The sequence below is a fragment of the Anser anser genome (genome assembly GCF_964211835.1).
Source record: "Anser anser genome assembly, chromosome: 3".
Classification (NCBI taxonomy): domain Eukaryota; kingdom Metazoa; phylum Chordata; class Aves; order Anseriformes; family Anatidae; genus Anser; species Anser anser.
Genome location: NC_139722.1, coordinates 64,873,425 through 64,898,749, shown reverse-complemented (window position 1 = coordinate 64,898,749; position 25,325 = coordinate 64,873,425). Strand labels below are relative to the sequence as shown.

The following is a 25,325-nucleotide window of genomic DNA, read 5'->3' as shown; positions in this document are numbered from 1 at the left end:
TCTAAGTATTTCTTCCATTTTCTTCTCCAATCATTTTTGTGACCTCTCCGATTTTGTGGAATGTGAGATTCTCTCCACTGTGGGAGATACCTCTCCTCTCTTTCAAGTTGGTTTTCAATACTCCCATTTACAAAGTTCCTATTCTGAGATCATTGAAAGCATTATATTCAGAAACATCTTTATCACCAGACTGTTCCAATACACATGCAACCCCAAAAGAGCTCCACTAGCAACTTCAGATTCTTTTCTTTCTTGCTGATAGTGAAATATTTAATATAAATTCATGTTTTCTCCAATTCTCCTGTAACTACACCTGTGCACTGGAAAGTTGCAATGCAGTAAGAAAGAAACATCTTTACATTACCTACTAAACTGGGTAAAAATTCCAACTTAAAAATAATGACTGTGAAGAAAATTGCGATCAGTATCAGGTAGCAACAATGGTTTAGAAGCTTAGCACGAAACTTTAGGTTTCCCAAATCCACATATCCAGGTGCAGGCTCTAATTCCATAAACTGCACAACAAAGGGCATTTTAAAAGAAAGCAAGAATAATACTTTATAAACCAGGGGAACCTTGCAATCTCAATCAGAACATTACCACAAAAACTTTGCAATAACAGACTATTTTTGTCCTCTTGTAAATCTAATTTTCTCTAAATTTTTTTTTTTCTTTTTTTTTTTTTTTTTTCTTTTTCTAAACCAGGCTCCTAGTTTTACTGTTCAGAAGAAGAAAATCAAAGATCACTCATTTGGAACACTGCACAATTAAAAGGTAACTTTTGGCACTATAATAATATATTTAAAGGTCATTAAAAACATTTGCCAGAAGTATCTATATATTCATATCTGACATTTTCCAATACTTGTAAACAAGGTACAAGAATCCCTTTTTGGGAAGGCATTCTTATAGTTCACCATTGAATTTACATGCATATTACAGATGCTCATACACATGCATGTTGCCACTCCCTGCCACCCCCCCCCCCCAACAGTGAGTTTCTCTGTTGTTGATTTCTGGTAGGTATCATATAGCACCAAGTAGTATAATTAAAGTGATTATCATACTTAAGTCTGTGCTTCAGAAACTCCATTTACAATCCTTTAAATATTTCACCTGATATGAGTGGAACGATTTGGAAAGTACACCTTCGGTATTAAAAAACTCAAGAGTATACATTTCATGAACAGCAACCTGATCTGCAAGATACTTTTCCGGAAGGGATCCTGAAGTATAATATGGGGACTTTCCCTGCAGACATGTAAAAGCTTAAAGAACTACAAAACCATTAAGCAACACCAAAAAGCCTTTTAAGTCACAAATATTGAACAGATTTACTAAAATTCTAGTTTACATCAGCACAACTGAACATGGAACATCTGAAAGAAAACTATTTTTCTCCTTTGCTAAACAAGGTTAAGATTGAGAGCTCACAATCCAAAGGAGAAAGGTGAGCAAATGTGGGTTGTAATCATCAGCAAAGAAGAGAGATCTGTTGGTGGCAAACAATAGAAACAGCACTCTCTTTTAGTTACTATTGTATGTGTCGGGAACTGGGTTTAGAGGAATTATGGGTTTGTGCTTTATCATTTAGAGCAGCTGTAAAATGAATCAGTCAACACTTAGACAAGCTCACACAATATTTAACAATGGGGCCATAAATTCCAGTGCCTACCACAAATTCCAATTTGGAATAATTAGTCTATCTACCCATGTTCTCCTGACATTTTCAAATAATTACACTTTTCAAACTGTTCTGCAACACTGGTTTGAACTTTAGGGCTATCTGCCACATTTAAAGCTGTCCCAGAGGCTGTACTTAATGGAATGGACATGTTTTGCTATGATTTACTTTAGGCATCAGTTTGGATGATAAATACCAAACATCAGCAGCTTAAATATATGGCTTCAAACAAAGTTTGGTGAACTGTTGTAAAACTTCTACATTAAAAAATAATGATTCTAGCCATTAAATCTTGCTTAATGATACATTAATAAGTTTCATACTACCCTTTTCAAACTTGCTGTCAAATAGGTCTGCACTCTTAAAATGATATGACCAGTGAAATTTTAATGCATGCTTATGGTTTTTTTTTCCTCACCTTTTTCCTTTGAGTATCAGACATATTTCAGACACTGAAAAAACAGTGCAGTTACAAAGAATATGTGTATTTGATCTGGCAGGTTGGAAAGAAAGATGTTAAAAGTTATTACATAAATCGCACATGCTTTGCGGTGTACTCAATTACTACGTCACACTGGTTAAAAGACTACTTATTCTTTCTTTCAAACAGCATGGATGAATTTTTAACAATCAAGAGCTCTAGAATTGCAAGGGTACACTTTATAAAGACTCAAAATTCCATTTCCAAGATATTTTAATTAATTCCCAAGTCCAAATAGTCTCCACAACAAAGCTGACAGGAAGAATATTAGCTGGAAATACAAAGTTCTATGACACTAGTAGCAGAGATGAACCTAAACTGCTTTAATGGTTGAAGAACTGGCCTTTGATTCAGCCTATTAAAGAGATGGAACAGCCACGAAGTAAATCTCCCTAAAAGTTCACGTTGTTTAGAATCTCTGCCTCTGGTTTCAGCCTCATCTCTGATAAATATTAGTACTTTCTCTAGTTATCCATACATAAAGAAAATTGTAAGTGTTCATGTAAAAGGAACAAGAACCAATGATCAAGACTACATATAGCAGCCCTTGCAGTTGTAGGGAGTTTGTTTGGAACACTATCAAAATTATTTGCTCTGATATATGAAGAAATGCTTTTCCTGCATGTTTTAAAATGAATCACAAACATCCTCAAGACTCTCTTAACTTTGATTTATGTCTCAGATAATACCCAAATAATTTAAATACAGAAAAAAGTCCTTCCCACTGTATATTTGTCAGTCTTCTCATATGCTCTCATTTCAGGAGGAAGCCCTGAATTTAGTTACCATTTTAAAGCTATTATAGTTTTCAAATAATTGTTTGAAATAATAAAATCAGCCAGAATTTTAACAGAGCATTCTTATGTTCAAGCTTTTAACAGATTCAGCATTTTTCCATTTCAATAATCTAAATATTGAAACATGAATTCTAACTCTTGAGCAGTATCCGCAGTACTTCTGTATTTTGCTTACAACAAACCACCGCATTCATATGTTTCTAGCTCCACTATTTGTAAAATGAAAACAGAGATTCCTACCGTACTCTTAACTGCTAATCTGACACTGAAACAGTGATTTCATTGTCACAGGTGATGGAATTGAGAACTTCTTTATACTTCCACTCCCCTAATAGGTACAGTAATAAGCTGTTAGTTCTTTAGGCAAATGACATTAATCTGTCGGATAAAGGCTTCATTCTCTGCCTGTAACCAATAACTTGAGGGCCTTCTGTAGATTCTGCACAGCAGTGCTCACATCTTCATATTGCAAAGCGCTGCCAGCATATTTGCAGTATTTCTGAGCTCTGGCAAAGTCCTCTGGAGTCAAGTGGACTTCCCCTGCAAAAACATAATTATTAAAAAGTTACAAAAAGGGAAATCTGAATGACACTTCCCTTTACTTGATTTCTATGTTTTACTTATATTTGCAGTAACATTACAAAGATCAGGCTGATATCTGTGGTAACATTACAAAGATGAGACCATGGTCTTCTGTTCACTCTTCTTTCCGTTCATAGAAAGCTTAACTTCTTTGCTGCTGGCACTTGAAAAAGTATAAAAGAACCTTTCAAAACACTGTTTTTTATATGACCCAGTGCCTTTCAAAAGTAAGTCAATACCTTTGAGAAAGATCTGCTCTTCATCTAAGGCAGCAAAAAAGAGCATTTTAACAATAAGCTAGCTGTAATCATATCACAACCTGCAAGAGAAAAGGAGCGTTTTTTGTGCTTACAGTATGATTACTTTGCTCTCTTCTTCAGGAATAATAAAATCAGTTAGAAACTGTTCACTCTCAACTGGAGCAAGTGTTCAAGATTTAGAAGCATTTCTCATTGGGATGTTTCTGCACATATTATATTTCTGTTTTTCTAAGTAATGTTTATGTTTCAAATTTTATGTAAAGTGACCACAAATGATGGTTCCATTAAATTACCCCACTTTTTTCATATTGGAGAACACTAGCAAAACTATTCTCATAATACAGTATAAAACAATTGTCATTTATTAATAAGAATATTTCCTTGACATAAGGTCCAACATAATGAAGTCTAATGCTCACACACATGCATTCAACATTCTATAAAGCATAGTGGAGACTTGCACCTTCACTAGAAAACATTTAATAGGTAATCACTGATGTGTGCATAATATAAAGCACAGTTATATTAGTATCCCTCCTCCCACCCATGAATTCACTGGGAGTTTAAAGGCTAATTCCATGCCACTCCAATAACTTATGGATAAATTATAAAGTCTTTACTCAACTACTTCAGAACGACTTAATTTGTAAAAGACCAATTTTTATGAACACGGGTAAGTAATTATAAGCAATAGTAGAAACTAATAGGCATTTATTTAGTAGGCTTCCCATACTGCATTTTATAAGCAATAAAGAGATTTCATAGACTGTGAACAAATGCATTTTTAAACGCAACACAGGTTTTAATATAGAATTGTTTAAAGAAAGGTTTAGTTCCTTAAGTATAGCTTTCTTATTTTAAGCAAGGACACAAATATACTTAAATGCATTTTACAGGGTACAATTTTAGTTAGCTGGATCAATTTCTTTCAAAATAAAACTCTACTGTTGGCAATACTGTGAGAATGTTTACTAAAGAATCTCAACTCTTATCAGAAAATGTCTACTATATTTGCTTTTCCTTCCCCCAGTCTTATTATTAAGAACAGTTCTTGAACAAATAAAATGGAAAACCTGGGAATACAAAATCTAGACTGATTTTCTGGTTTTCAAAACAACCTTACCTGAATAAAAAGCATGAGGGTAACTGCTTTTAAGATTAATTTTATCCATTTTTTAAAATACACTCTAGAACTTCATTTTCCCTTCAATAAATAAATCTAACCACAAAATAACTTCTGAGTATTGAGGCACGTGACAATTTGCTGGCCTTGTTTACACTGCAATGTATATTAGTTTACTGTTGAATAAGTGAAACCACATTAAAATCTCTTAAAATATACAAACATGAGTAAATATGTGTGAGGGAGTGCATAAACATAAGCATATGCTTAGGTTATTTTGCAACCTAAATAAAGTTACAGACTAAAAGCAGATGGGGTAAATCTGTGACCACATTACTGAACATCTTTAAGAAATTTAAATGACCAAGTTCCCCTCAAAGTGGCTTTATGCTATGATGCCAAAAGAAACTACAAAATGATTCTTTAAAACCTGGCCAAGGCATCAGTCCACTATTCAGCTAACTTATTGGAAAGAAGCCTAAATTCACCAGTCTAATCTTATTTTTACAGTATGAGCTCTATTAATGTTTTGCTGGCATAAAGCCTTATTTATTATGAAATCTACTTTAGATGCTATTATGACATAACTTGAGGGAAAAAAAAAACAATTTTAAATTTATAAACCAAAGTTTACACAGTAAGGGTGTTGGTCTTTTGATGTGTTCAGTGGGCTCAACTCCTGTTGAAGTCAGCAATTCACAATGGACAAGCAGAATAGAAATAGAACAGCTGTGTTGTAAAGTTTTCAAAACAATGTGAAATTTAACTATAATGTCTGTGTGTATATATATATGTGTGTGATATATATATGTGTATATATATTATATATATCTATAAAATGTACTCATATCAAGAGTGTCACCTCAAAAGTTGGTAACTAACTTCAATTTATACTTTCTAAGGGTTAAGCAGCTTTGCAGAAAAGGAAGGACCTGCAGCTCTTGGTGGACACCAAGATGAATGTGAGACAACAACATGGCCTTGCAGGAAAGAGGACTAATGGTATCTTGAGCTGCCTTAGAAGAAACATTGGCAGCAGGTCAAGGGAGATGATCCTTCGCCTCTACTCAGCACTGGTGAGGCTACACATGGAGTACTGCGTCCAGTTACTGGGCTCACCAGCACAAAGAGAGACATGGAGCTAGTGCAGAGTCTAGAGAAGAGTCGTAAAGATGATTATGGGACTGGAGCATCTCTCATATGAGGAAAGGGTGAAAGAGATGCGACTCTTGAGCCCACAGAAGGTTCTTGGAGATCTCTGAAGGAAATCTGTAAGGAAGGTGGAGCCACATGCTCTTTTGGCATTGTCCAAGGACTAGACGAGAGGCACAAACTGAAACATGGGAGGCTCCATATGAAAATCAGAAAATGCTTTTTTGACTGTGAAGGTGACTGAGCACTGGAACAGGTTGCCCAGAGCGGTTGTGGAGTCTCCCTCCCTTGAGATATTCGAAAAGTGTCTGGACATGGTCCTGAGCAGCTGGGTCTAGGTGTCTCTCCTTGAGTGGGGGGGGGGGGGGTGGGACTAGATGAACTCCAGAGGTCTCTTCCAATCTCAACCAGTCTGTGATTCTGAGCTCTAAAATTACCAACAATATTGAGATGGGAAAAAGTATACTGAAACACACCACTCCTATGTTAAGCTGAAATTATTAGTAGTTATATTTATTACTGAAATGTGGCAGACATGGAATCCATAACTAATGTCAAAAAGCATCATTCTTTTAAGAGAATGATAAAATAAAAACCAAAAGACAATTAGACTAGTGATGCCAAATATCATGTTAAGAAAACAGTTTTAGAATGAAATGGGTATTTTACATATATATGTATATATGCCTTTCCTTGATATCCTTTTAGATTCATCAGATGTTCTTCCTTTTTTATGAAATTGCCCAAATACAAGGCAGATGATTTAAGAACATTGTAATAAAATCAGTGCAACTTAGTATATAAAAATGGTGATGGCAAAGAATAAAAATGCTTTTTAAACCAGATGTCGTCCCCCTCCACATTAAAGCAGTTATGACATTCAGGATACAATTCCTTAAAGATTTTTTTCTTAAGATCATAAAAAAATATGAAATGTGAAATTCTTATTTCTATTTTGTGTGTGGAAAAACAAACATTATTATGAATGGACTAGAATGGACAAATGGTTTCTCTATACTATGCCACCTGTGGAAGGGAGCATATGGTAATGTAAGAACATTTTATAAAAACTCAGTGTAATATAGCTATGAATGAATTTAGTGTTAGCAAAATCTAGAGGTAATAAAATTTTTAAACACACTACCATCAGAGAAGTACATGAACACACTATACAAAGTTGCTATATAGTTCTACATTCTGCTAGAAGACATTAAGCAACACTTAACTGCATATACTTTGACACTTTCAAAAGCTAATGTTCAACTCATAAACCTGTTCCCATAGGACAGGACAATTACTGAAGGTCTTGTGCTCACTAAAATCAAAGGAATACTCTTATTTTAACTAAATTTTCTTTTGATAAATATTCCAGTCTTCTCCACCAAAAGTTTCCTTCCCATCATGGCATTAATCAAATTGCTTCTCCCATGTTATGGGAAGCAAAGAAAATATATAATTTAATTTTAAAAATATACATTTGATCTTACTACCACAAAGAGTCTTGCAGGAATATGTGGAATATCCTGTTTGGCTATGTCTATACTAGTACATGAAACAGTGCCAGGGAATGTGTCTCAGCACTTAAACTTGACTGTCTACACTGTCAAACTACTGGAACAGATTGCAGTATGGTTTTGGCCCATGACAACTAACATTTTCCCAAACAATTCCTGGGCACGATTTGTGGCTAGAGCAAGCTAAAGACCATTCAATATTGGCAGCTGTAATGAACTACCTTGTTTAAAAGGTTTAAAAGTTTAATAGTATGGATGTGAGCAGTTCTGTGCCAGCTGGTCTCAGTGTCAAACAAATATTTACAGGCATATTTACTAGTATAGACACAGACATTGTGTCTAAATCATGGAGTAAGTGTACTCCACACTAAGCTAGCTGTATGAATCTGCTGGAAAGCTACACCAATCCCTCCTTCCCTCCCAAAGGAAACTTCAGTTCCATAGGAACAGAGCATACCAAGACCTAACCTCAATATGCAGTCAGAATATATAGCCTGAATATATTTTGCAACTCAGGAACTGGGGAGGGCTCCTGGGTCCCACAGCTTAGTATGTTTGTTGTGAAATACAGCCATTTCCTAATCTACCTACAGGACAAGGCTACTCCACAGCAGAGTACTGGGGATATAAAAAGGAATCCTCAGCAGTATGGGGAGAATCACAATGTTATTCCGATTAGCTGAAGGGAGAATATTTTGGGTAATGACCACACGTATGGCAGGATGATGATAGACAAGGACCAATGCTTTTGAATTCTCATATGCATACAAACAAAATGTTACTGTACTTCTACTGACTGACATATCCTATACACCCTCTCAAGCTCCTGCATAACTGATAGCTTATTTTCTAAGTATTCAGCTGTTTTGGTTAAGTAGCTACCGAAACTCTTATAATAGCAGCCAAACTGCAAAACTATCACCCAGATTAAATGGTTCAGTGACAGGTTGGAGATTTTTTTTTCCAGTAAGAGATAACTGTAATAAGAGATGTTTTATTAATATGCCAGACAGAAAAAGTAGGTTGCACCTTTTGTTCTTCAAGGGAACACTGAAAGTGGATTTGTAACTATCAAAGATGATTTTTATGACTTTTCTTTTTAAGACATCATTGACAAAATTGGCTTCTTAATATATTAAGATGGATACACCCTTCAGGATTCTTATGACAACAGACTAGAATTAAGCTAAACACTGAATTCCTATTATAATATTCCACTGATTAAAAATGCTTTTTCAGTAAAGCTGATATTTTAAAACAGAAGTAAAATATATTATAGGTTATCAGTGATTCTACATAAAAGACAGGTGACATTTTAAAAAATAAAAGCCTTGACTAAATGGTAAATCAAAATAACATTATTAGCAGTGGTTACTTATATTATTTCATTTAATACAGGCACTACTTACAATCAACCAGCACTGCTGGTATGGAACACAACAACTATGCTGCAACAGAAAACACCACTGGAATGTGTTTCTTGATTATTTCTTGAAATGAATAAGTAACTTACAGACTAAGCCCAAAGAAGAAATTTTAGGGAAAGGTAATGTGTGTTAATTACCAAAAACAGAATTTAGAAAGGCTATCAGGAATACAGACTTTGTTGAGTATACCAGAACCCAGAACCGCATCTGAGAAACAACTATGCAAGAGCTTAATACAATGCTAGCTCATTGGCTAAAAATAATAATAATAATAAAAAATAAAAATCACACATTAAAAAAGCTAGACAACACGAAGCACACACTATCGGAAAGATTTCAGTAACTATTAAACTTTCAGCAACACAATGTTGATGATGTCCATTATTTTTAAAATCTGAATTGATAGTGTTCTGATAATAGTTATGATTATTATGGCATTCTTCTAATGGTAATGATTACTTCTCAAACTTCCTCCTTAGGTGCTGCAAATTAAGGCATGAGGAAGCTGCAGGGGACAGGGAGAAACACACAGGACAGCACATCCATGTGTGGACAATACAAATGCCACCACCTTACCTGCAGACTGAGCACTGTAAAGGGCAGGATCTACTAAAGGAACATTCTGAGGAGCAGGTTGAATGGTATTACTTGTCACTCCTGCAAATCAATGCAAACAATTGGAATTGGGTTATTTTTGTTTATAGACTTAAAATTTCCACTTCAGACTAGGAATGTTTTATAAAATAATACTGAAGAATTTACAGTCTCATTTTATCACTACAGTACTTCACAGAATTTTAAATTTCAAGCATTAAACAAATTAAGAAAATACTAGTCCAAAAGACACCGTCTACCCTAGCGTATTGAGGAAAATTTGCTACGGAAGAGTATTAGTAAACTTTTTAAATGGAAGTTTATACTCTGCCTCTTAACATTAGAGTCTCTATTTTTATATTTTTAAAGCCCCATGTCTGCCATCTAACACTTGCAAGCTATGCCCTTCCTAATTCCTTTGAAAACAATTGGTGAGAATAACGAAGATAGATAGATTTGAAAGGCAAATGCTGATGCTAAATAAACAGCACCGTGGGGCTAACACTAGGTAATACAAACAACTAATATACTCCAACAAGCTGCATATTCCATAATTTTCAGTTCTAGCAAAAACAGAGAGCTAAACATTTACCTAGTTTGAATATAAAAAAAACAACACAAACACCCCTGCCCCCCCAACAACTATCTGAAGGATTTCCCCTTGATAAAGCTGAAAGAAAGAGCATCCTGAATTTTCATAGATTGTTCCATAGAAACATTCTTAAAATAAGAAAGTAAAAGAAGGGGTGGGTATGTGTGAGAAAAACATCTCATATGTCCCCTAATATAAAAATACATCTGTGTCCTGGTTCCAGTTAGGACAGAGTTAAGTAGCTCATAGTAGCTGGTAGGGTGCTATGTTTTGGATTAGGATGAGAAGAGCGCTGATAACATGCTGATGTTTTAATTGTTGCAGAGCAGTGTTTACACCAGGCCAAGGACTTTTCGGCTTCTCGCTCTGTCCTGCCAGCGAGCAGGCTGGGGGTGCAGCAGGAGCTGGGAGGGGACAGACCCAGGACAGCTGACCCAAACTGGCCAAAGGGGTATTCCATACCATCTGACGTCATGCTAAACAATATATAGGGGTGGCTGGCCGGGGTGGGGGGGCCGGCTGCTCGGGAATAGGCTGGGCATCGGTCAGCGGGTGGTGAGCAATTGCATTGTGCATCACTTGTTTTCTTACACATTATTATTGTTAATACTATTACCATTATCACTATTATTATTATTATTGTTATTATTATTTTCCTGTCTTAATAAACTGTCTTTATCTCAACTCACAGGCTTCACTTTCCCGTTTCTCTCCCCCATCCCAGAGAGGGAGGGGGGAGGGTGAGCGAACGGCTGTGTGGTGTTTAGCTGCCAGCCGGGTTAAACCACAACAATCTGAACAATCAAATGATCGTCAGGATTGAAGACGAGCTTCTCACTTGGTAGCCTTACATAAAACTATAAAAAAGGCAATAGGAAGTGGAAAAGTTGTGGGTTCACAAATAATCTAAAAATACAACTTTTTTTTTTCTTTTCTTCTTTTTAATGCAGCTATTGGGAAGAAATTCACATTTTTAAGAACTTAGTTTTGGTCCAAAAATGACAGAGTAAGAAGGATGTAGGAGCCAATATATTTAGCAGTATTTTTCCTATGGTATTATTACAGCTTAAATTTATGAGGTTGCATCTGCCATAAAACATAACACATCTAAATGTTTTTTCTTTATATTTAAATGGAGGCTTATCCTAGCTAATCATAGAATTTGCTCCTTAATAAAGGCATGATTTTTTTGCATGTGATTGTGATATACCTGTGTTATGAGGTACTTCAGCTGGAGTATTTGCTGGCGCATGGGCACCTGGTGGTATATGTATGCCAGTGAAATTAGTAGTTGGTGTGTTATTAGCTTCATATGTAGATGATGACGTTGGTTGAGTTGTTCCACTATGGAGAGACGACGACCCTGCTTCTTCTCTTTCAAGATCTGTTAAGACAACACAAAATAGGAATTACTCCAGCTCTTTTGTAAAAACACTTGAAAAGTTGTTTCTTTTAAAATCTCAACTTTTCTTAGTAGAAAAATTGCTACCACCACATTGTGATACAGAACATTTAACAAACCAAATCACTTACTGTTGATTTTAAATTGACGAATCATTTCAGTACTGGTCGGAATATGAACAGTTTGGCTCATTAGTACAATCTTTTATACTTCCATGTACTACTTTTATACTTCCTTGTCAACTGATGCAGTTACTCCATCATAGGAGGCCACCAGATTGGTCAGGCATGAATTGCCCTTGGTGAAGCTGTGCTGACTGTCTCCAATCACCTCTTCATGTGCCTTAACATTGCCTCCAGGAGGATCTGTTTCATGATCTTCCCAGGCAGTGAGGTGATGCTCACTGGTCTGTAGTTCCCCAGGTCTTCCTTTCTACCTTTTTTAAAAATGGGACCGATGTTTCCCTTTTTCCAGTCACCGGGGACTTTGCCTGGCTGCCATCTTCACTGATGGAGAGAGGCTTGGCAACTACATCAACCAGCTAGCCCCAGGACCTCAGCTCCCTTCTGGGATGCATGGCATCGGGCCCCATAGACTTTTACCTGTTCGGTTTCATCAGGTGGTCTCGAACCTGCTCTTTGCTTATAGTGGGAAGGACTTTGCTCCCCCAGTCCCTCTCTAAAGGTTCAGGGAAATGAGAGACATGACAAGCTTCACTGCCGGTGAAGTCAGAGGCAAAGAACTTGTTGAGTACCTTAGCATTCTCCACGTCTGTTGTCACCAGTTATCCCTTCTCATTTATCAGAGGGGGTGCACTCTCTTTAGACCTTTTCTGGCCAATGTACCTTTAGAATCTCTTCTTATTTTTTTCATCCCCTGTCACATTAAATTCCATCCATGCCTTGGCTTTCTTGATCTCATCCTTACATATCCAGATAGCATCCCTGCACTCTTCCCTGACCACATGTCCCTACTTCCACTGCCTGTGCATTTCCTTCTTGCACCTCAGTTTGACCTTTCTGCAGGTCAAAAAAGTTGGAAGGACCAACTGCACCTCAGTTGGTCCTTTCTCAGCCATGCCGGTTTCCTGCCTTCCCTGCTTGATTTCTTACACATAGGGATGGAGAGCACTTGCACTCTGAGAAAAGTGTCCTTAAAGAGCTGCCAGCTCTGATCTGCTCCTCTGTCCCTAAGTATAGCGTCCCAGAGGATCTTATCCACTAGGTTTTTAAACAGCTGGAATTTTGGTCTTCTGTTCAGGATGTTGAGTTTGTTCTTTGTGAGGCCCAGATTCCTTGAGATCACAAACTCAACCAGGATGTGGTCACTGCCTCCAAACCTAACCTGTTTCATGAGTTTATCCACACCGGTAAGCACCAGATGAGCTTCTTTACAGGAGTGACCAGTTAATGGTTTCTAGTCAATCCTGTAGAAGTGGAATGCTACCCAACACTAGTTCATTCCCATCACCTCCTAATTTCCTTGTCCAGGAACACCTAATTGCAATGGTAGTTGTCCCTTTCTCCCTATCCCTTCTGGTTCTCTGTCCCAACTTACCCTCCCCCCGCCATACCTCTCCCTCAGTTTGGACTCTGTCTGTGAATCTGGAAGTCTTTTTCTGTGCCAAGCCAGTATGGAGAATACATAAGCTTCCTGCTCTTAATTGCCAGTTTCCCACCCACAGCAGCTCTGAGATACAACTGTAGAAGCAGGAAACTCCCCTCAGCCTTAGGATTCTCCATTACACGGAACCTTTAGGGAATTCAGCTGTAAAATTCTAGCAAGCTCAAGAATTTGCAAACTGCAGTTTCTCAAAGGTACAGAACTTGGGCCAAACATAGTCAGATTTTCTTAGAGACAGGAAAAGCCCATCCCTGGGAACTAGGGAAAGAAAAAACACCAGCTAATCTCCTGCCAACTCCCTTCTCCAAGTTTCAAGCCCTTGCTGTCCATCTCTTTCTCTCTGATCTCTTTTCAGAAACAATTCTGACTTAGATTTTTTCATTTTATTAATTTTAAACAGACAAAAAAAAACCTATCAACTGTAAAGAACTCTGGCCATAGAAGAGAGGAACTCAAATGGTTAACAGTCCAGCAATGTTAGAAAGAAGCCAGAAGAAAAGTGTTGGCCACCCTTAACAGCAGTGTGTGTAAGAGGCAAATTCACAAGAGGGCAATATACTTTTATGCAGGCATATGCATAAAGAGATCAAGCTCAACTGTTTGCTCATTATGCAATTGGCAAATGTTAAACTGTATTAAACATAAAAGTAGCTTTGTTTAAATTAACGCTTATTAGGAGTTTACAGTGCCCAAGTGTCAACAAAGCATACTACGTATTCTTACTGCAAAGTAAATATTTAAAATTTTATTAAATCAAAGATTAAATATTAAGACTATGTTGAGATATGTGCTTGCAGTATTCCTGAAGAGTTTTAACAGTAGTGGTAAATAAAAGGATTTCAGGCTGCTGGAAAAATTTAATTCAACAAACTGTTTTTAAAAGTTCTGTGATCAGAATATCCATAATGTTATTGAGAAATATATATTTTTCAGGGAATGAATGCTAAAAAATTAAAGACTTCATTTCTCATAAAGCAGTAATTACTCAAGAAATTTGAAAGACCTTTAAACTCTGAGTTTACTGAAATGCTTTAAAAGAAGCCTGTAAAAGAGTAACACGATTGCTTCACATTCATTTTCAGCTCCAGTCGAGTTTCTTGTCTTGGAGCCTCCTAAGCCTTTGTGCTGGGATCTTAGTAGAATGGATCCAATGGGCTCTTTAGATTTTCCTCAGAAGCCGCAGTACTACGGCTATCACCAGCTATCTGTTTTGCTTTTGGCTTATTTTTTTATTGAAGGTAAGAGTTTCTGGAATAAGGCTGATACCAAGTGTTGGTGCTAAAACCATGTGTCCAAAGATACTTTTATATAAATAAAGGATTCTCTAGGCTTAACAGTACTACTTGTTCACCATCTAGATTAAATCTACTAAGTTTCTGGTAAAACAGGATGTTAGTGATTTTGAGATAAACCCTAACCCACAGAAATAAGCAGACGCTTGACATGTAGAACTGGAACAAACCTCAGGAAGTTAACTTTTATGTATTGATATGAATTGTGCCAGAAGTTGCAGCAAACATAATCTTTAACACGCTCAGGAAATCTTCAGTGAAAGCAATACATTCTGCATCACTTTAAACTATCACCTAAACTAAATCATATTTTTATTATCTTACTACATGGCAACACACACATGCAACAAATAACTTTGATCAACATGCTTACAGGTCTAAAATTAGCCTTAGTAAAATACTATTAACATTAATAGTTGCTTTTTTTAATTGCTACAGGACATTTTGCAACCACACTGCAAAGTACACAGAGAGCAAAATCCATGAATTCATCAGTTTTGAAAATATAAAAAGTGACTTCTCCTTTCTGAAGTCTGGAGTCTATGGATTGACAGGGTAATAAGGTATGTAACAATCTACATTATCACTACAAATGGGTGCATGCTTTATATCAGAATACTGCATACAAATGTTTTCCCAATATTAACTTGATCATAATGTCTTTTTAACATTACAAAGTATTATGCATTAAGATGTCAAGGAAAAACAAGAAACAGTATATGGAAATGTATTGTCTAGTGTAAGGAAGTGCCAAACATAACTGAAATTCAACAGCCCAGAAGACTAAACTGAAAATTAGCATAATTTATTTTTAAGGAGTCCAGAGATTTAAAAAGATAATATTTTGGTCATCATCAACTAATTTTAATGTAAATAAAAAAATTCTTTTCCACATTGTGTTGCACTGTTTCTCTCTAGCTTGAGTTGCTGCTAAAAGACACAGAAGGCAAGGTTCTATTGGAACACAGCTTATATATATATATATATATATATATAAAATATATATTTTTCCACCACAGCATTGAGAAATAAACTATAAAAAAATCCACTGACAGCTCACATACGGTTCTTTCAGCTAGTTGGGACTATAAATATTTCTCAGAACTCTGCAATACAAACGTAGAATACTTGTTATATATTGCAATGAAAGTAGCGACAATCCATTTTACTGTAGCTACACCGTGATTATTCAAGAACTTTTTCCCATCTGAGATTATACTTTTAATTTTTCCACTAGTATTAAAACTTGTTGGATGACCTGGGGCTACTGCAAAGTGACCTTTAAGTGTACTCTACAACTTGTATTCCGAATGCATTAATAAATCAAGCATGTCACTTTAAAGTTTCCATAGTGGCAACTTGACAAAAGCATCCATAAATCCAACAGCAGAACTGCATAAAGCATGTCTATGTTACTGTAAAAACATCTCTAAGAGTTACAGTATAGTTTTCAAGGAAAATAACACTTTGGAAAAAAATGGTAATTTGTCAAGCTACAGAGACCCAGTTTCACTCTGTTTAAACAGACATTTTCCACTTGCAAGGGAAGGAAGAGAATGAGCAAGCAGAAAGGAATGGGGAAGGTCCAGTTGTACATTCAAACAATGTTTCTTTTCTTCTTACCAAGCACAAAGCAAGAACTGACACTTCTTTATTAAACTGTATCTTCCAGTAAAATATAATTTGCAAAAATTTTTTGTCTTTGTTTAGAATTCATTTTGTATCAGAACTTTGTAAATATTCCTATAGCTATGCGCCCAATCACTAAAGAACATTCATCAAAGCTATAAATATTTAATTGTGCCATTCATAACATTCACTATAAAAGATTCTTTTCCCCTCACATCTTCTTCATTGAATTCCTATCAAACTGGTGTAATTTGACTTAAAGATGTGGCAATACTTGCAGCTGGAGTTGCAATGTACATCTCTCATTGCAGCTGCACCAGCAGTTAAAAAACTGCCTTGAAAAAGATCATATGTTGAAAAAAAATTAGTTTGAAAATGCTTTAATTGAAATATAGCTGTTCTAAGACTCAGGCATATTACAGTGGGTAAGATAGCTGTTCCAATGATCAGGTATGTAGGGCATCTTTAGGTAAGGAAAACAAGAAGAATGAAACAGTAGCTTGGAAATCACACTAACATACTCATTACTTGCTCATAATTACTTGAACTTCAACTGAATTGCTGAGGTTGGAAAGAACGTCTTGAGATTATCTATTCCAACCCCCTGCTCCAACATGGTCATTTAGAGGAGGCTGCCCAGGACTGCGTCCAGCCAGATTTTGAAAATTTCCAAGGACAGAGATGCTACAATCTCTCTTTGATCTTCTACCAGTATTTGATCAGATTCATGATGAAAATTATTTTTCCCCTAATAATTAATCAGCATTTTCCTTATTGCAACCTGTCTTGACCTTCTCTACACTTTCCCATTAGGTAGTTTAAAACAGCATTAAGAACTCTGTTTAGACTTCTTTTCTAAAGACTAAAGAAACCCACTTAACTCCTTGTATGTCATATTCTCCAGTTCACATTTGGAAGACAATAGAAAGAAACCTCACACCTCAAGTGATACACTACTTTCTGGCAACGGTGGGCTTGGAGGGAGTAGACTGCCTATCTTTTTTCTACTTTGCTCACTGTCAGATACAGGTGGTAAGCTAAATAAGTCACTGTTTTCACTCAAGCTACTTTGTCATTTTTTTATCTTCTCCTGCATTTAACTTCTGATAAAGAATCAGCTAGTGGCTGCCAATTGAAATAGGATGCTATACCTTCTTGGAAGGGACAACCAATCTGTAAAGAGTAGGCCATACCCATCCTCTTTTCTCACAGAGGAACAGGAAAGAAGCTTCAAAATATGGATTGCATGACAAAAATTTGAAAACTGGAAGAAATGCCAGTTTTCTAATGTTTTGACATGTATAAAACAAAACCAATGTAAAGATAACTACAAGTCTATTTATAACATATTTGAAATTTACAGGTTCAGATTCTACCAAAGATCCAGGTACAGACCCCAGACATGAATGAATAATAACAAATAAATATTTAAGTGCCTGTTTACATGCGCGTACACACGACATATGGATGATCTATATCAACCAAAACTTTATGTACCAGTTCACTAAGTCCCATTTCATGTTTATCTCCAGTATAACAGAAAGAAAAAAAAAAACAACACTGGGTAAGTCAATCAAATACTGAAGTTCAATTAAAAGAACTAGGAGAAGCTGACAAGAAAAAGTAGAAAAGGGTTCATCATGAATGCAACACTGAACAGGGAAGCTATGCTTCCTGTGGGTGCTCATAGAAAAATGCAATACATACCAAAGCTCTCTCCTTCCATTCCAATAGGTCCAGGCTGCGGAGTCTCTCCATTCTTTAAGCAGTTATGAATGTATGCTGCCTTCCACCTGGCATACTTTCTGTGCTGAACATTCTGAGGAAGGTAAAAGGCCAGCTATTTTAACCACTCACTTCTGTGAATTAATGCATTCAAGACAGAAACATAAGTAGGTTTTCCACCCTGACAAGAGATTTCTAAGCTGCTATCAGTTGACACTCATTTAAAGATAAGGCATGTGAATTTAATCAGTGAATAAAAAAAAATATAAAAAGAACATCTCTGACAGGATCTCAGCATGAAATGAAAATGTAGAGATCTTCAATTAGTGCAGCATGTCAGGAAAAGGAAAAGGAAATCAGTTATACAAAGACTATCTACTGTGAAAGACAGACCACCATGTAATTACTGATGTGAAATAATAAAGAAAACTTCCTTAGATGATTATTTACTTCAGATTAAAAAATCTGAAACAATGCTACTCTTTCTGATCAATAATAATATAATTTTTCTCATTACGTTATTTTAAATTACAAATAGGTATTTAAAAGCATGAACAGAGAAAGGCTGGTGTAGTTGTGGATTAATGTAGTATGTGTGGGATATTCTAGACAAAATGTTTTAATTTTGTATCTTTACAACATTGCTTAAAATTAGATAAAGCACTTTAGCAATATATAAACTAACTGCAAACAAAGGGCTTATCATAATAATGACTTTAAATAAAACCCTCATTGCAAGGTCAATAGTTCAGTTATTTGTAACATGAGTATTTCTCAAAAAAATAATTACTATATTGGTACTCAGTTTCACTTTTGCCAATTCTTATCTTGTGAAGCAGTACATTTGTGAAATAATAAAAGTGAGAAACCAATCTGCTACTTGCCTTTCTGATTCTACCTCCATGGTTTGAACACGAAAAAATCTGGTAGTAGCCAGATTTTAGTATTTTAAATTATTTTAAAGAAAACAAATAGTTTTTAGTATTTTAAAGAAAACAAATATTTTTCACTATTTTCAGTTTCTGGAAAAAAAACACTGAGAAGCATTTCACTTGGGTTTTCAGAGATTATTCTCTTCACAGGGTAGAACATGAGTGACAAATAAATGTCAGAATCTCACCTAGTTTGAGGTTTTCCATTTCATTTTTTAACGTATAACAATAACATGTCAAAACATGACAGGAGGATGGGCCATTTCATATTTCCTGGGGCTGTTACAATAGATTTCTTTTAGTCCAGAAAGAGTTCTCAATTGTTAAGAGAAATCTTAAACTGATTATGCAAATCAACTACTCTGTCAAAAGTTGTAACAGTAGCAACCAGTCACACGTTCTGACAATTACAGGCTAATGTATTTCATGGGATATGACTGCATGTAAACAGAGATGAGAAGTATGGAAGGATGAATGGAATAATTTATCCACATGAACAATGCAGGTTGGTAGTGTGCTTCATACCAACAGTAACATCTGCAAGGCACTGGTGAACTCAAATTTCCACAGTAACAGTCACAGGAAGAGTAGTTTGGAAACCGGTAGACAGATTAATTTCTCTTTAAAAGTCCTGACTGAAATCACATCCAAAGTAAGAAAATTAGTAAACTGAAGTGACAAATTTTACTTTAAAAAGTCTACTGCACTATTATCTATGATGGGAGAGAGAGCTATAGCATAATGGGTAACTCCAGCAAGCTCCCTTGTTATCCACCAGAACGCTTATGCAGCCTAGTAGAAAGATATGCCCTTTCGTTTTTGCAAATGAAATGATCTCCAAAACAGCATACCCTGATGGCAGATCTAATAAAATGCATTCACTATACCTCAGAAAGGAAAAGCACAAATAGAAAGCAGGACTTTCTGTTATATACTTCCTTTGAATAATCTTTCCTGGCCAGGTAGCGTTGCAGATGAAATTCTTTCATCATTCACAAATACTCTGGAAGCCACCAAATGCAGAATTATGTATCCAGAACACTACGCAACTCTTAACAGCCTGTACATCTCCCTTCTGTTTCCAATATACTGAAATTATTTCTTGATGACGTGTTCTATACACGTTATTATAGGGGTGTGGAAATGCTGTTGTATTGGGTACCTGTGTTAAGGTTTTGGCAGCTGGGGGATCATCTCTGAGAAGAGGCCATGGGCTGCCTCATGCCAGACCAATTGGGAACAGCTGAGCCTATAAGCCACAGGCACAGCACCTTTAGGACAATGTATTTAATAAAGGGCTAAAAAGCCCAAAGCTGAACCCAAAGAAAAGGGAGCAATCAGAGTGAGAAACAGCAGGGGGAACACCTAGGTCAGAGAACGAAGAAGAGAAGGTGTTGCTCCAAGCACTGTAGCAGGTATCCTCTTCAGCCTGTGGAGAGGACGGTGTCAGAGCAGAGATTCACACTGCAGCCTATGGAGGACTTCACATTGGAACAAGCGAAAATGTGAGAAGGAAGGAGACGCAGAGAGGAATCGGTATATACTGACCATAACCTGCCCCATCCACCCCTGCAGTATTCAGGGCAGAGCAGAAGAGGAGTAGAGAGTGAAAGAATAAATTTAAGCCTGGGAAAGTAGGGATGAAAGGGATTGTTTTAACATTTCTCGCTACCTGAATCTATTTCAGCTGGCAATAAATTAAATTAGTTTTCTTCAAGTCTAGCCTGTTTCTCTCATGGTAAGCTATCTCCCTGTTTCATCTCAACCTACAAGCTTTCTCATCCTATTTCCTCCACCAGTGCTGTGAAGTAGAGGCATTGAACAAGTGGTTGAGTTGGAGTTACACTGTTAACTAAGGTTAAAACACCAACAGCTGTACAGATGTAGTTTTCACTTATATTTTACCTTTAAAATTATCTATAAAATGTTATTAACAGACTGAAATAGGAATATAAAAAACGATCAGAACACTCCAAAGACCAATATAAAACACTGCAAAGCATATCAGACAAGAGATTGGATTACACTTCAGGATCTCAGGAATTAGATACCATTTTCTTCCCTGGAATCTGCTTTCCTTCATATAGATCTGAAGCCAGATTATCTATTTTCCGTTCTTTCATTAAATGGCCATTAAGTAACCATAAAATTCAACTGCAACAGTATACTTGTCGATGATCTTAAGTTATTGAGCAACACTGCACAAAATGATTGATACAGATGTTTTGAAAAAACAGTTGAAAAGCTAAACTGTATTGGAATTCTATTCTACTTTTTCAATATTGAATACAACATTCTCAGCAGCATTTCTTGAAAATTAGTTTCACATTTTTAATAAAGAGGTGGAATGTTACACTACAAAATATTTGACAAAGTTCAGTAATCTATATTAAATACCAAAAGGACATTTTAAAGACAATTTACCTAAAGAAACTCAACTGGAGTGTTCTGCCACACTGATGCACTAAGACAGAACTCTTCAAGATTCACAGTTATGGGCTAGGAAAAACTCTTCCAAACCCCATTACAGTTTTTAACACTCCTTTGAAACAACTTGAAGTTTACAGAAAACTTCCCTGAAAAAGTAAAAATTGTGTTTCTCAGAAACTGTGAATACTTTATTTAAATATAGTCTGTGAATGTTTTAAATACAGTCAACTAATTAGTTTTCAGTGGATGCTTTTCAGGAGCGCATGAAACACTGACGTGCCCACTAATAATTTATCTGAGATTTAAATTAGTCAAAATTATTTCCATAAGCTTTCTCCAAAATGAATAGAAGAAAATACCTAATTAATGGAAAGAACAGCTAGGGACATTTTGGACAGCCCACAATCACTGACTAAAATTAGTATTTTGGTAATAAACATTTCAGTTAAAGTAACATTAAAAAAAGCGTAATCTGGATTTTTTTTTATTTAAAGGCATTTTCTTTCTGGCAGTGATAGCAAGGCAATTTGAAGAACCTATAAAAAAATCACAAAATTTACAGGCAAGTAAGTGAACCCTCTTTGACACGTTATTATGCACCCAAATGCAAAACCTCAAACTCCTGAACCCAGACGTTGCTTTTAGTCTGTTTTCAATGTGAACATCTGTTTCTTTTCAGAAGGCTGCCCTCTGAACAGCATTACTGAGGTAAAGGAAAATAACTCTATTACCACACAGCTTCTTACCGATCTCATATGAGCTGTGTAAAACATGTCTTCTAGAGAACCCTTTTGTCTAGCTCTAATGTTGAGATACGGAATATCCAGTGTTTCCTCTAATATAATCCATTCATACTAACCTATAATCAACCACTTGACAGTTAGAAATATACACATTATTTAGAATACTGAATTTCTAATTTTAGGCGTCAAATATCTGCTTTCTATGCCTTTTGCTGTTGATTTAAAAGCATTTTAATAGTCAACATTCCATACATGTAAAGGCAATTACCTACTGAAAAGAAACATGGATGGTCTGTATAGTCAGAAAGGGTAGAAAAGTTAGATATCTTACTATATAACCAGGAGTCAGACTGAGACTTCCTTCAGGCTAAAAAAGGCCTTTGCAAAAAATCTAAGACAGTCACGTCATACTTGTCCCAACATTCCTTCATGTGGCACTGGATAAGGAAAATGGTGAAACTTAATGATGCTAACCAGAAGTGCAAGCCTTTTACTGTATTTCTTGTACACACTCTTAACGTCTTCACTAATTAAACAAACAAAATGAGGTAATTCTTCTTTCCAATTACGAAGCACTTCTGTACTTTCAACATCAATGAAAAAAACAACATTCAGCAGTAAACACAGCACTGCTAGCGTTCCATTCCACTGACATTTTATAGTTGTTTCCTATATACACGAAGGATTTTTTCGGGACTTCTGAAAGCTTGCTGAATATTAGTGATGCACTGGATTCCTACAGTCAAAGGTGAGTGTCTTTTCGGTCCATTATGTTACTCACTCTCTGGCTCTAGGGACTGTTATTATTTCATATCATAAAGGATGTGAGCGTGCAGAGCAGCCAGTTTTAACAGAACACATGAAACAGCACTCGTACTTGTTGCACTTGATAGATAAAAAATTTAGATTAGTATATTCTCAGGTTATAGAAGATGTAGAATCTTGAAAGAACATTTGTACAAGTGTCCCCCTTCTTGCGCAACAACTCTATGATTAATATGAACCTGAAGCACACCACCATCAAAATTATTCTTTTACTTTCCTTCCAATGTTTACAGATCAAAGTAGCCACAGTTACTGCATTTTAAATGTAACAAATATTTTTCATGTGCAGGCATATTTATCAGACCTGAAATCTACATACAGAATGTCTAGCTCGTGTATTCCTAACATGGCATGGAGTAGCTTGGGACCAATATAACCACATGGCTGTTATGGAGCCGCAAAGCAACAGAACGTTTGTTTCTAAGGAAATATTACAAGCGGAAGCAAAGAAGCCTACTACAGCACTCATGTATGTGAGGCATAAAACATTTTTCGATTACCCATATAGACTTAGTTGGCCTGAAACATACTAAGCACTTACGTGATCAGTCCTTGCTGATTTTGTCACAAATTGTTTAGTATCACTGCCGTTTCTTATTTAAGGTATTTCAACCTTCCTTTAACAGCCTTTGAAACTTGTCTTCACCAGTCAGTATCATTTTTCTATATATTTTTTTCTTTGTCAGAAGTTATCAACTATACCATTACATTTCCAAAGTGAGTTTATCATTCAATTAAAACTGAAGTGTCCTTTGCTAAATTAATTCTCAGAACAAGAAATACATTATTAAGAGCAGAGTATCTACTCCACCATACTGGAGAGTAACTCTCCTGTGTGGCATGAATAACAGATAGCTGACTATACACCTAATTTAAAAGTTTTCTTTAAAACAGACCAAAAGATTATTTTGGTATACCTTAATAAAATCATGATTTTGTTCAGCCAGTTCTGGAAAACTTGTTTGATTGCAAATAATCTGCCATAAAGAATGATACAATGTGTCTGTGTTAGTTACTTTGGTAGACAGTTTTTAAAAATAAAATATTTGTTTCCAAACGGTCATACAGCAAGCCATTTTTTTTTAAGGTAAATTCCTATCCTTTCAACTTAATATATCACCTTTTAAAAGTGAGATTTGTTGTGACAACAAAGATACCCATTGTAACAAAAAGTGTATATAATTCCAACTCAAACGTTAGCAGTAAAGTTCTTACTTGCAGGGTGAAAAATAGGAAGATGGAAAAAGCCAAGAGCCTTGCATCATTTTTTCCCTATATTCATTCTCATTTGCTTGACAGAACACTGCTGTCCCTCAGTAAAAATCAGACTTTGAAATTCTAACTGAATACCTGTTAAGTCTTGCTTATCTGCAAAGTCATCTTATAACAGATATCTAGTATTTCACATTATTTCTAATATTCTATTGCTAATGTTTATCTAATATTTTAAATACAATTTGAAATGGCTATTACAATTCCGTACAACTTAGGTTCTAATTGTGTAGTCAAATACATGTCACTATGTTCTTTGAAGCTCGTATTCAAAATTATAAAAAAAAAAATAAAATATTGCAGAACTAGAACAGTAACTTGCAACTGTGCTACGAAAAGCAATCATACATCCTTACCACTTACCTCTTCAGAGAGCTCCCCAAATACTGTCAGAACATCTATCAGGAGGCTTGCAGTATAAAATGACTTTATCATGTTTCTGTAAAAAAAAAAAAGAAAACACTTTGCTAACATGGCAATGTCATCCTCTTAGGATCACATTTTAGCAGTTTAGATTACACTGGCTTGTTTCAAACAAATCTTCCCTGATTTCTTCTTTTAATCTGATGCTACAGAACTTAATGTTAAAATTTAGGAACATATTGACTGATATGACCACTACGCAGAAAGTCTTAAATATTTTTTCAGGCAGGACATGTGTTAGTTTCTAGCTTGGAATGTTCAATACAGGACACTGGACATCCTGTACTATCTTCAAAAGGGCCCAGCCAAATCATCAGCATGCTGTAGTAATCACTGTAAATCAAACAACATCATGCAACATCACAACAATTCTGATATCACTGGACAGTAAAAGACATAATATACATGACAACAAGTTCAATATTAATCTGAGAAGGCTAATTAGAAGGCTTGACAGGAGGTCAGCAACCACTTAAAGAACACAAGATGGAATATACCAATGAAGTTAGAGACAGAAATAGTAACACGTGGAGTTTTCTGGAAGATGAATGCATTAAAGCACAGCTCCTGCTTATAGTCAAATTGAAAAGGGTTTGAAAATTCAAATTTCCTGACCAGTATCTTAATTCAGACAACAAAGCAAAGGTTTTCACCTACTTATGAAACTGCCCAGCTCTGTCTTCATTGTCTGCATACAAAAACATCTTCAAAGCATAATTCTCCACATGAGCAGAACCAACAATATCCTGAGTAATTGCTTCATTATCACCAAATTGCTTTTTCATCTGAAAAAAAGTTGAAAAAAATACATTCATTACCTTAT

The 25,325-nt window shown here is 35.8% G+C and overlaps 2 protein-coding genes across 2 annotated transcripts in view; one reads left to right on the top strand and one right to left on the bottom strand.

Annotated features, from left to right (window-relative positions):
• Window positions 1-1,308: 1,308 nt before the first annotated feature.
• The window catches only part of VTA1 (vesicle trafficking 1), a 41,855-nt gene continuing 17,838 nt past the window's right edge, over window positions 1,309-25,325 (bottom strand). The window contains exons 3-8 of the mRNA XM_083828420.1: window positions 25,160-25,287; window positions 24,443-24,518; window positions 17,860-17,971; window positions 11,417-11,590; window positions 9,597-9,677; window positions 1,309-3,502 (exon numbers count right to left, since the gene is read on the bottom strand). Of these exons, the coding sequence (XP_083684546.1) occupies window positions 3,357-3,502; window positions 9,597-9,677; window positions 11,417-11,590; window positions 17,860-17,971; window positions 24,443-24,518; window positions 25,160-25,287 (717 nt within the window). The 3' untranslated portion in view covers window positions 1,309-3,356. The remainder of the gene's footprint in view (window positions 3,503-9,596; window positions 9,678-11,416; window positions 11,591-17,859; window positions 17,972-24,442; window positions 24,519-25,159; window positions 25,288-25,325) is intronic.
• The window catches only part of NMBR (neuromedin B receptor), a 67,541-nt gene continuing 52,946 nt past the window's right edge, over window positions 10,731-25,325 (top strand). The window contains exon 1 of the mRNA XM_083828417.1: window positions 10,731-10,761. The gene's annotated coding sequence lies outside the window, so the exon portion shown is untranslated. The remainder of the gene's footprint in view (window positions 10,762-25,325) is intronic.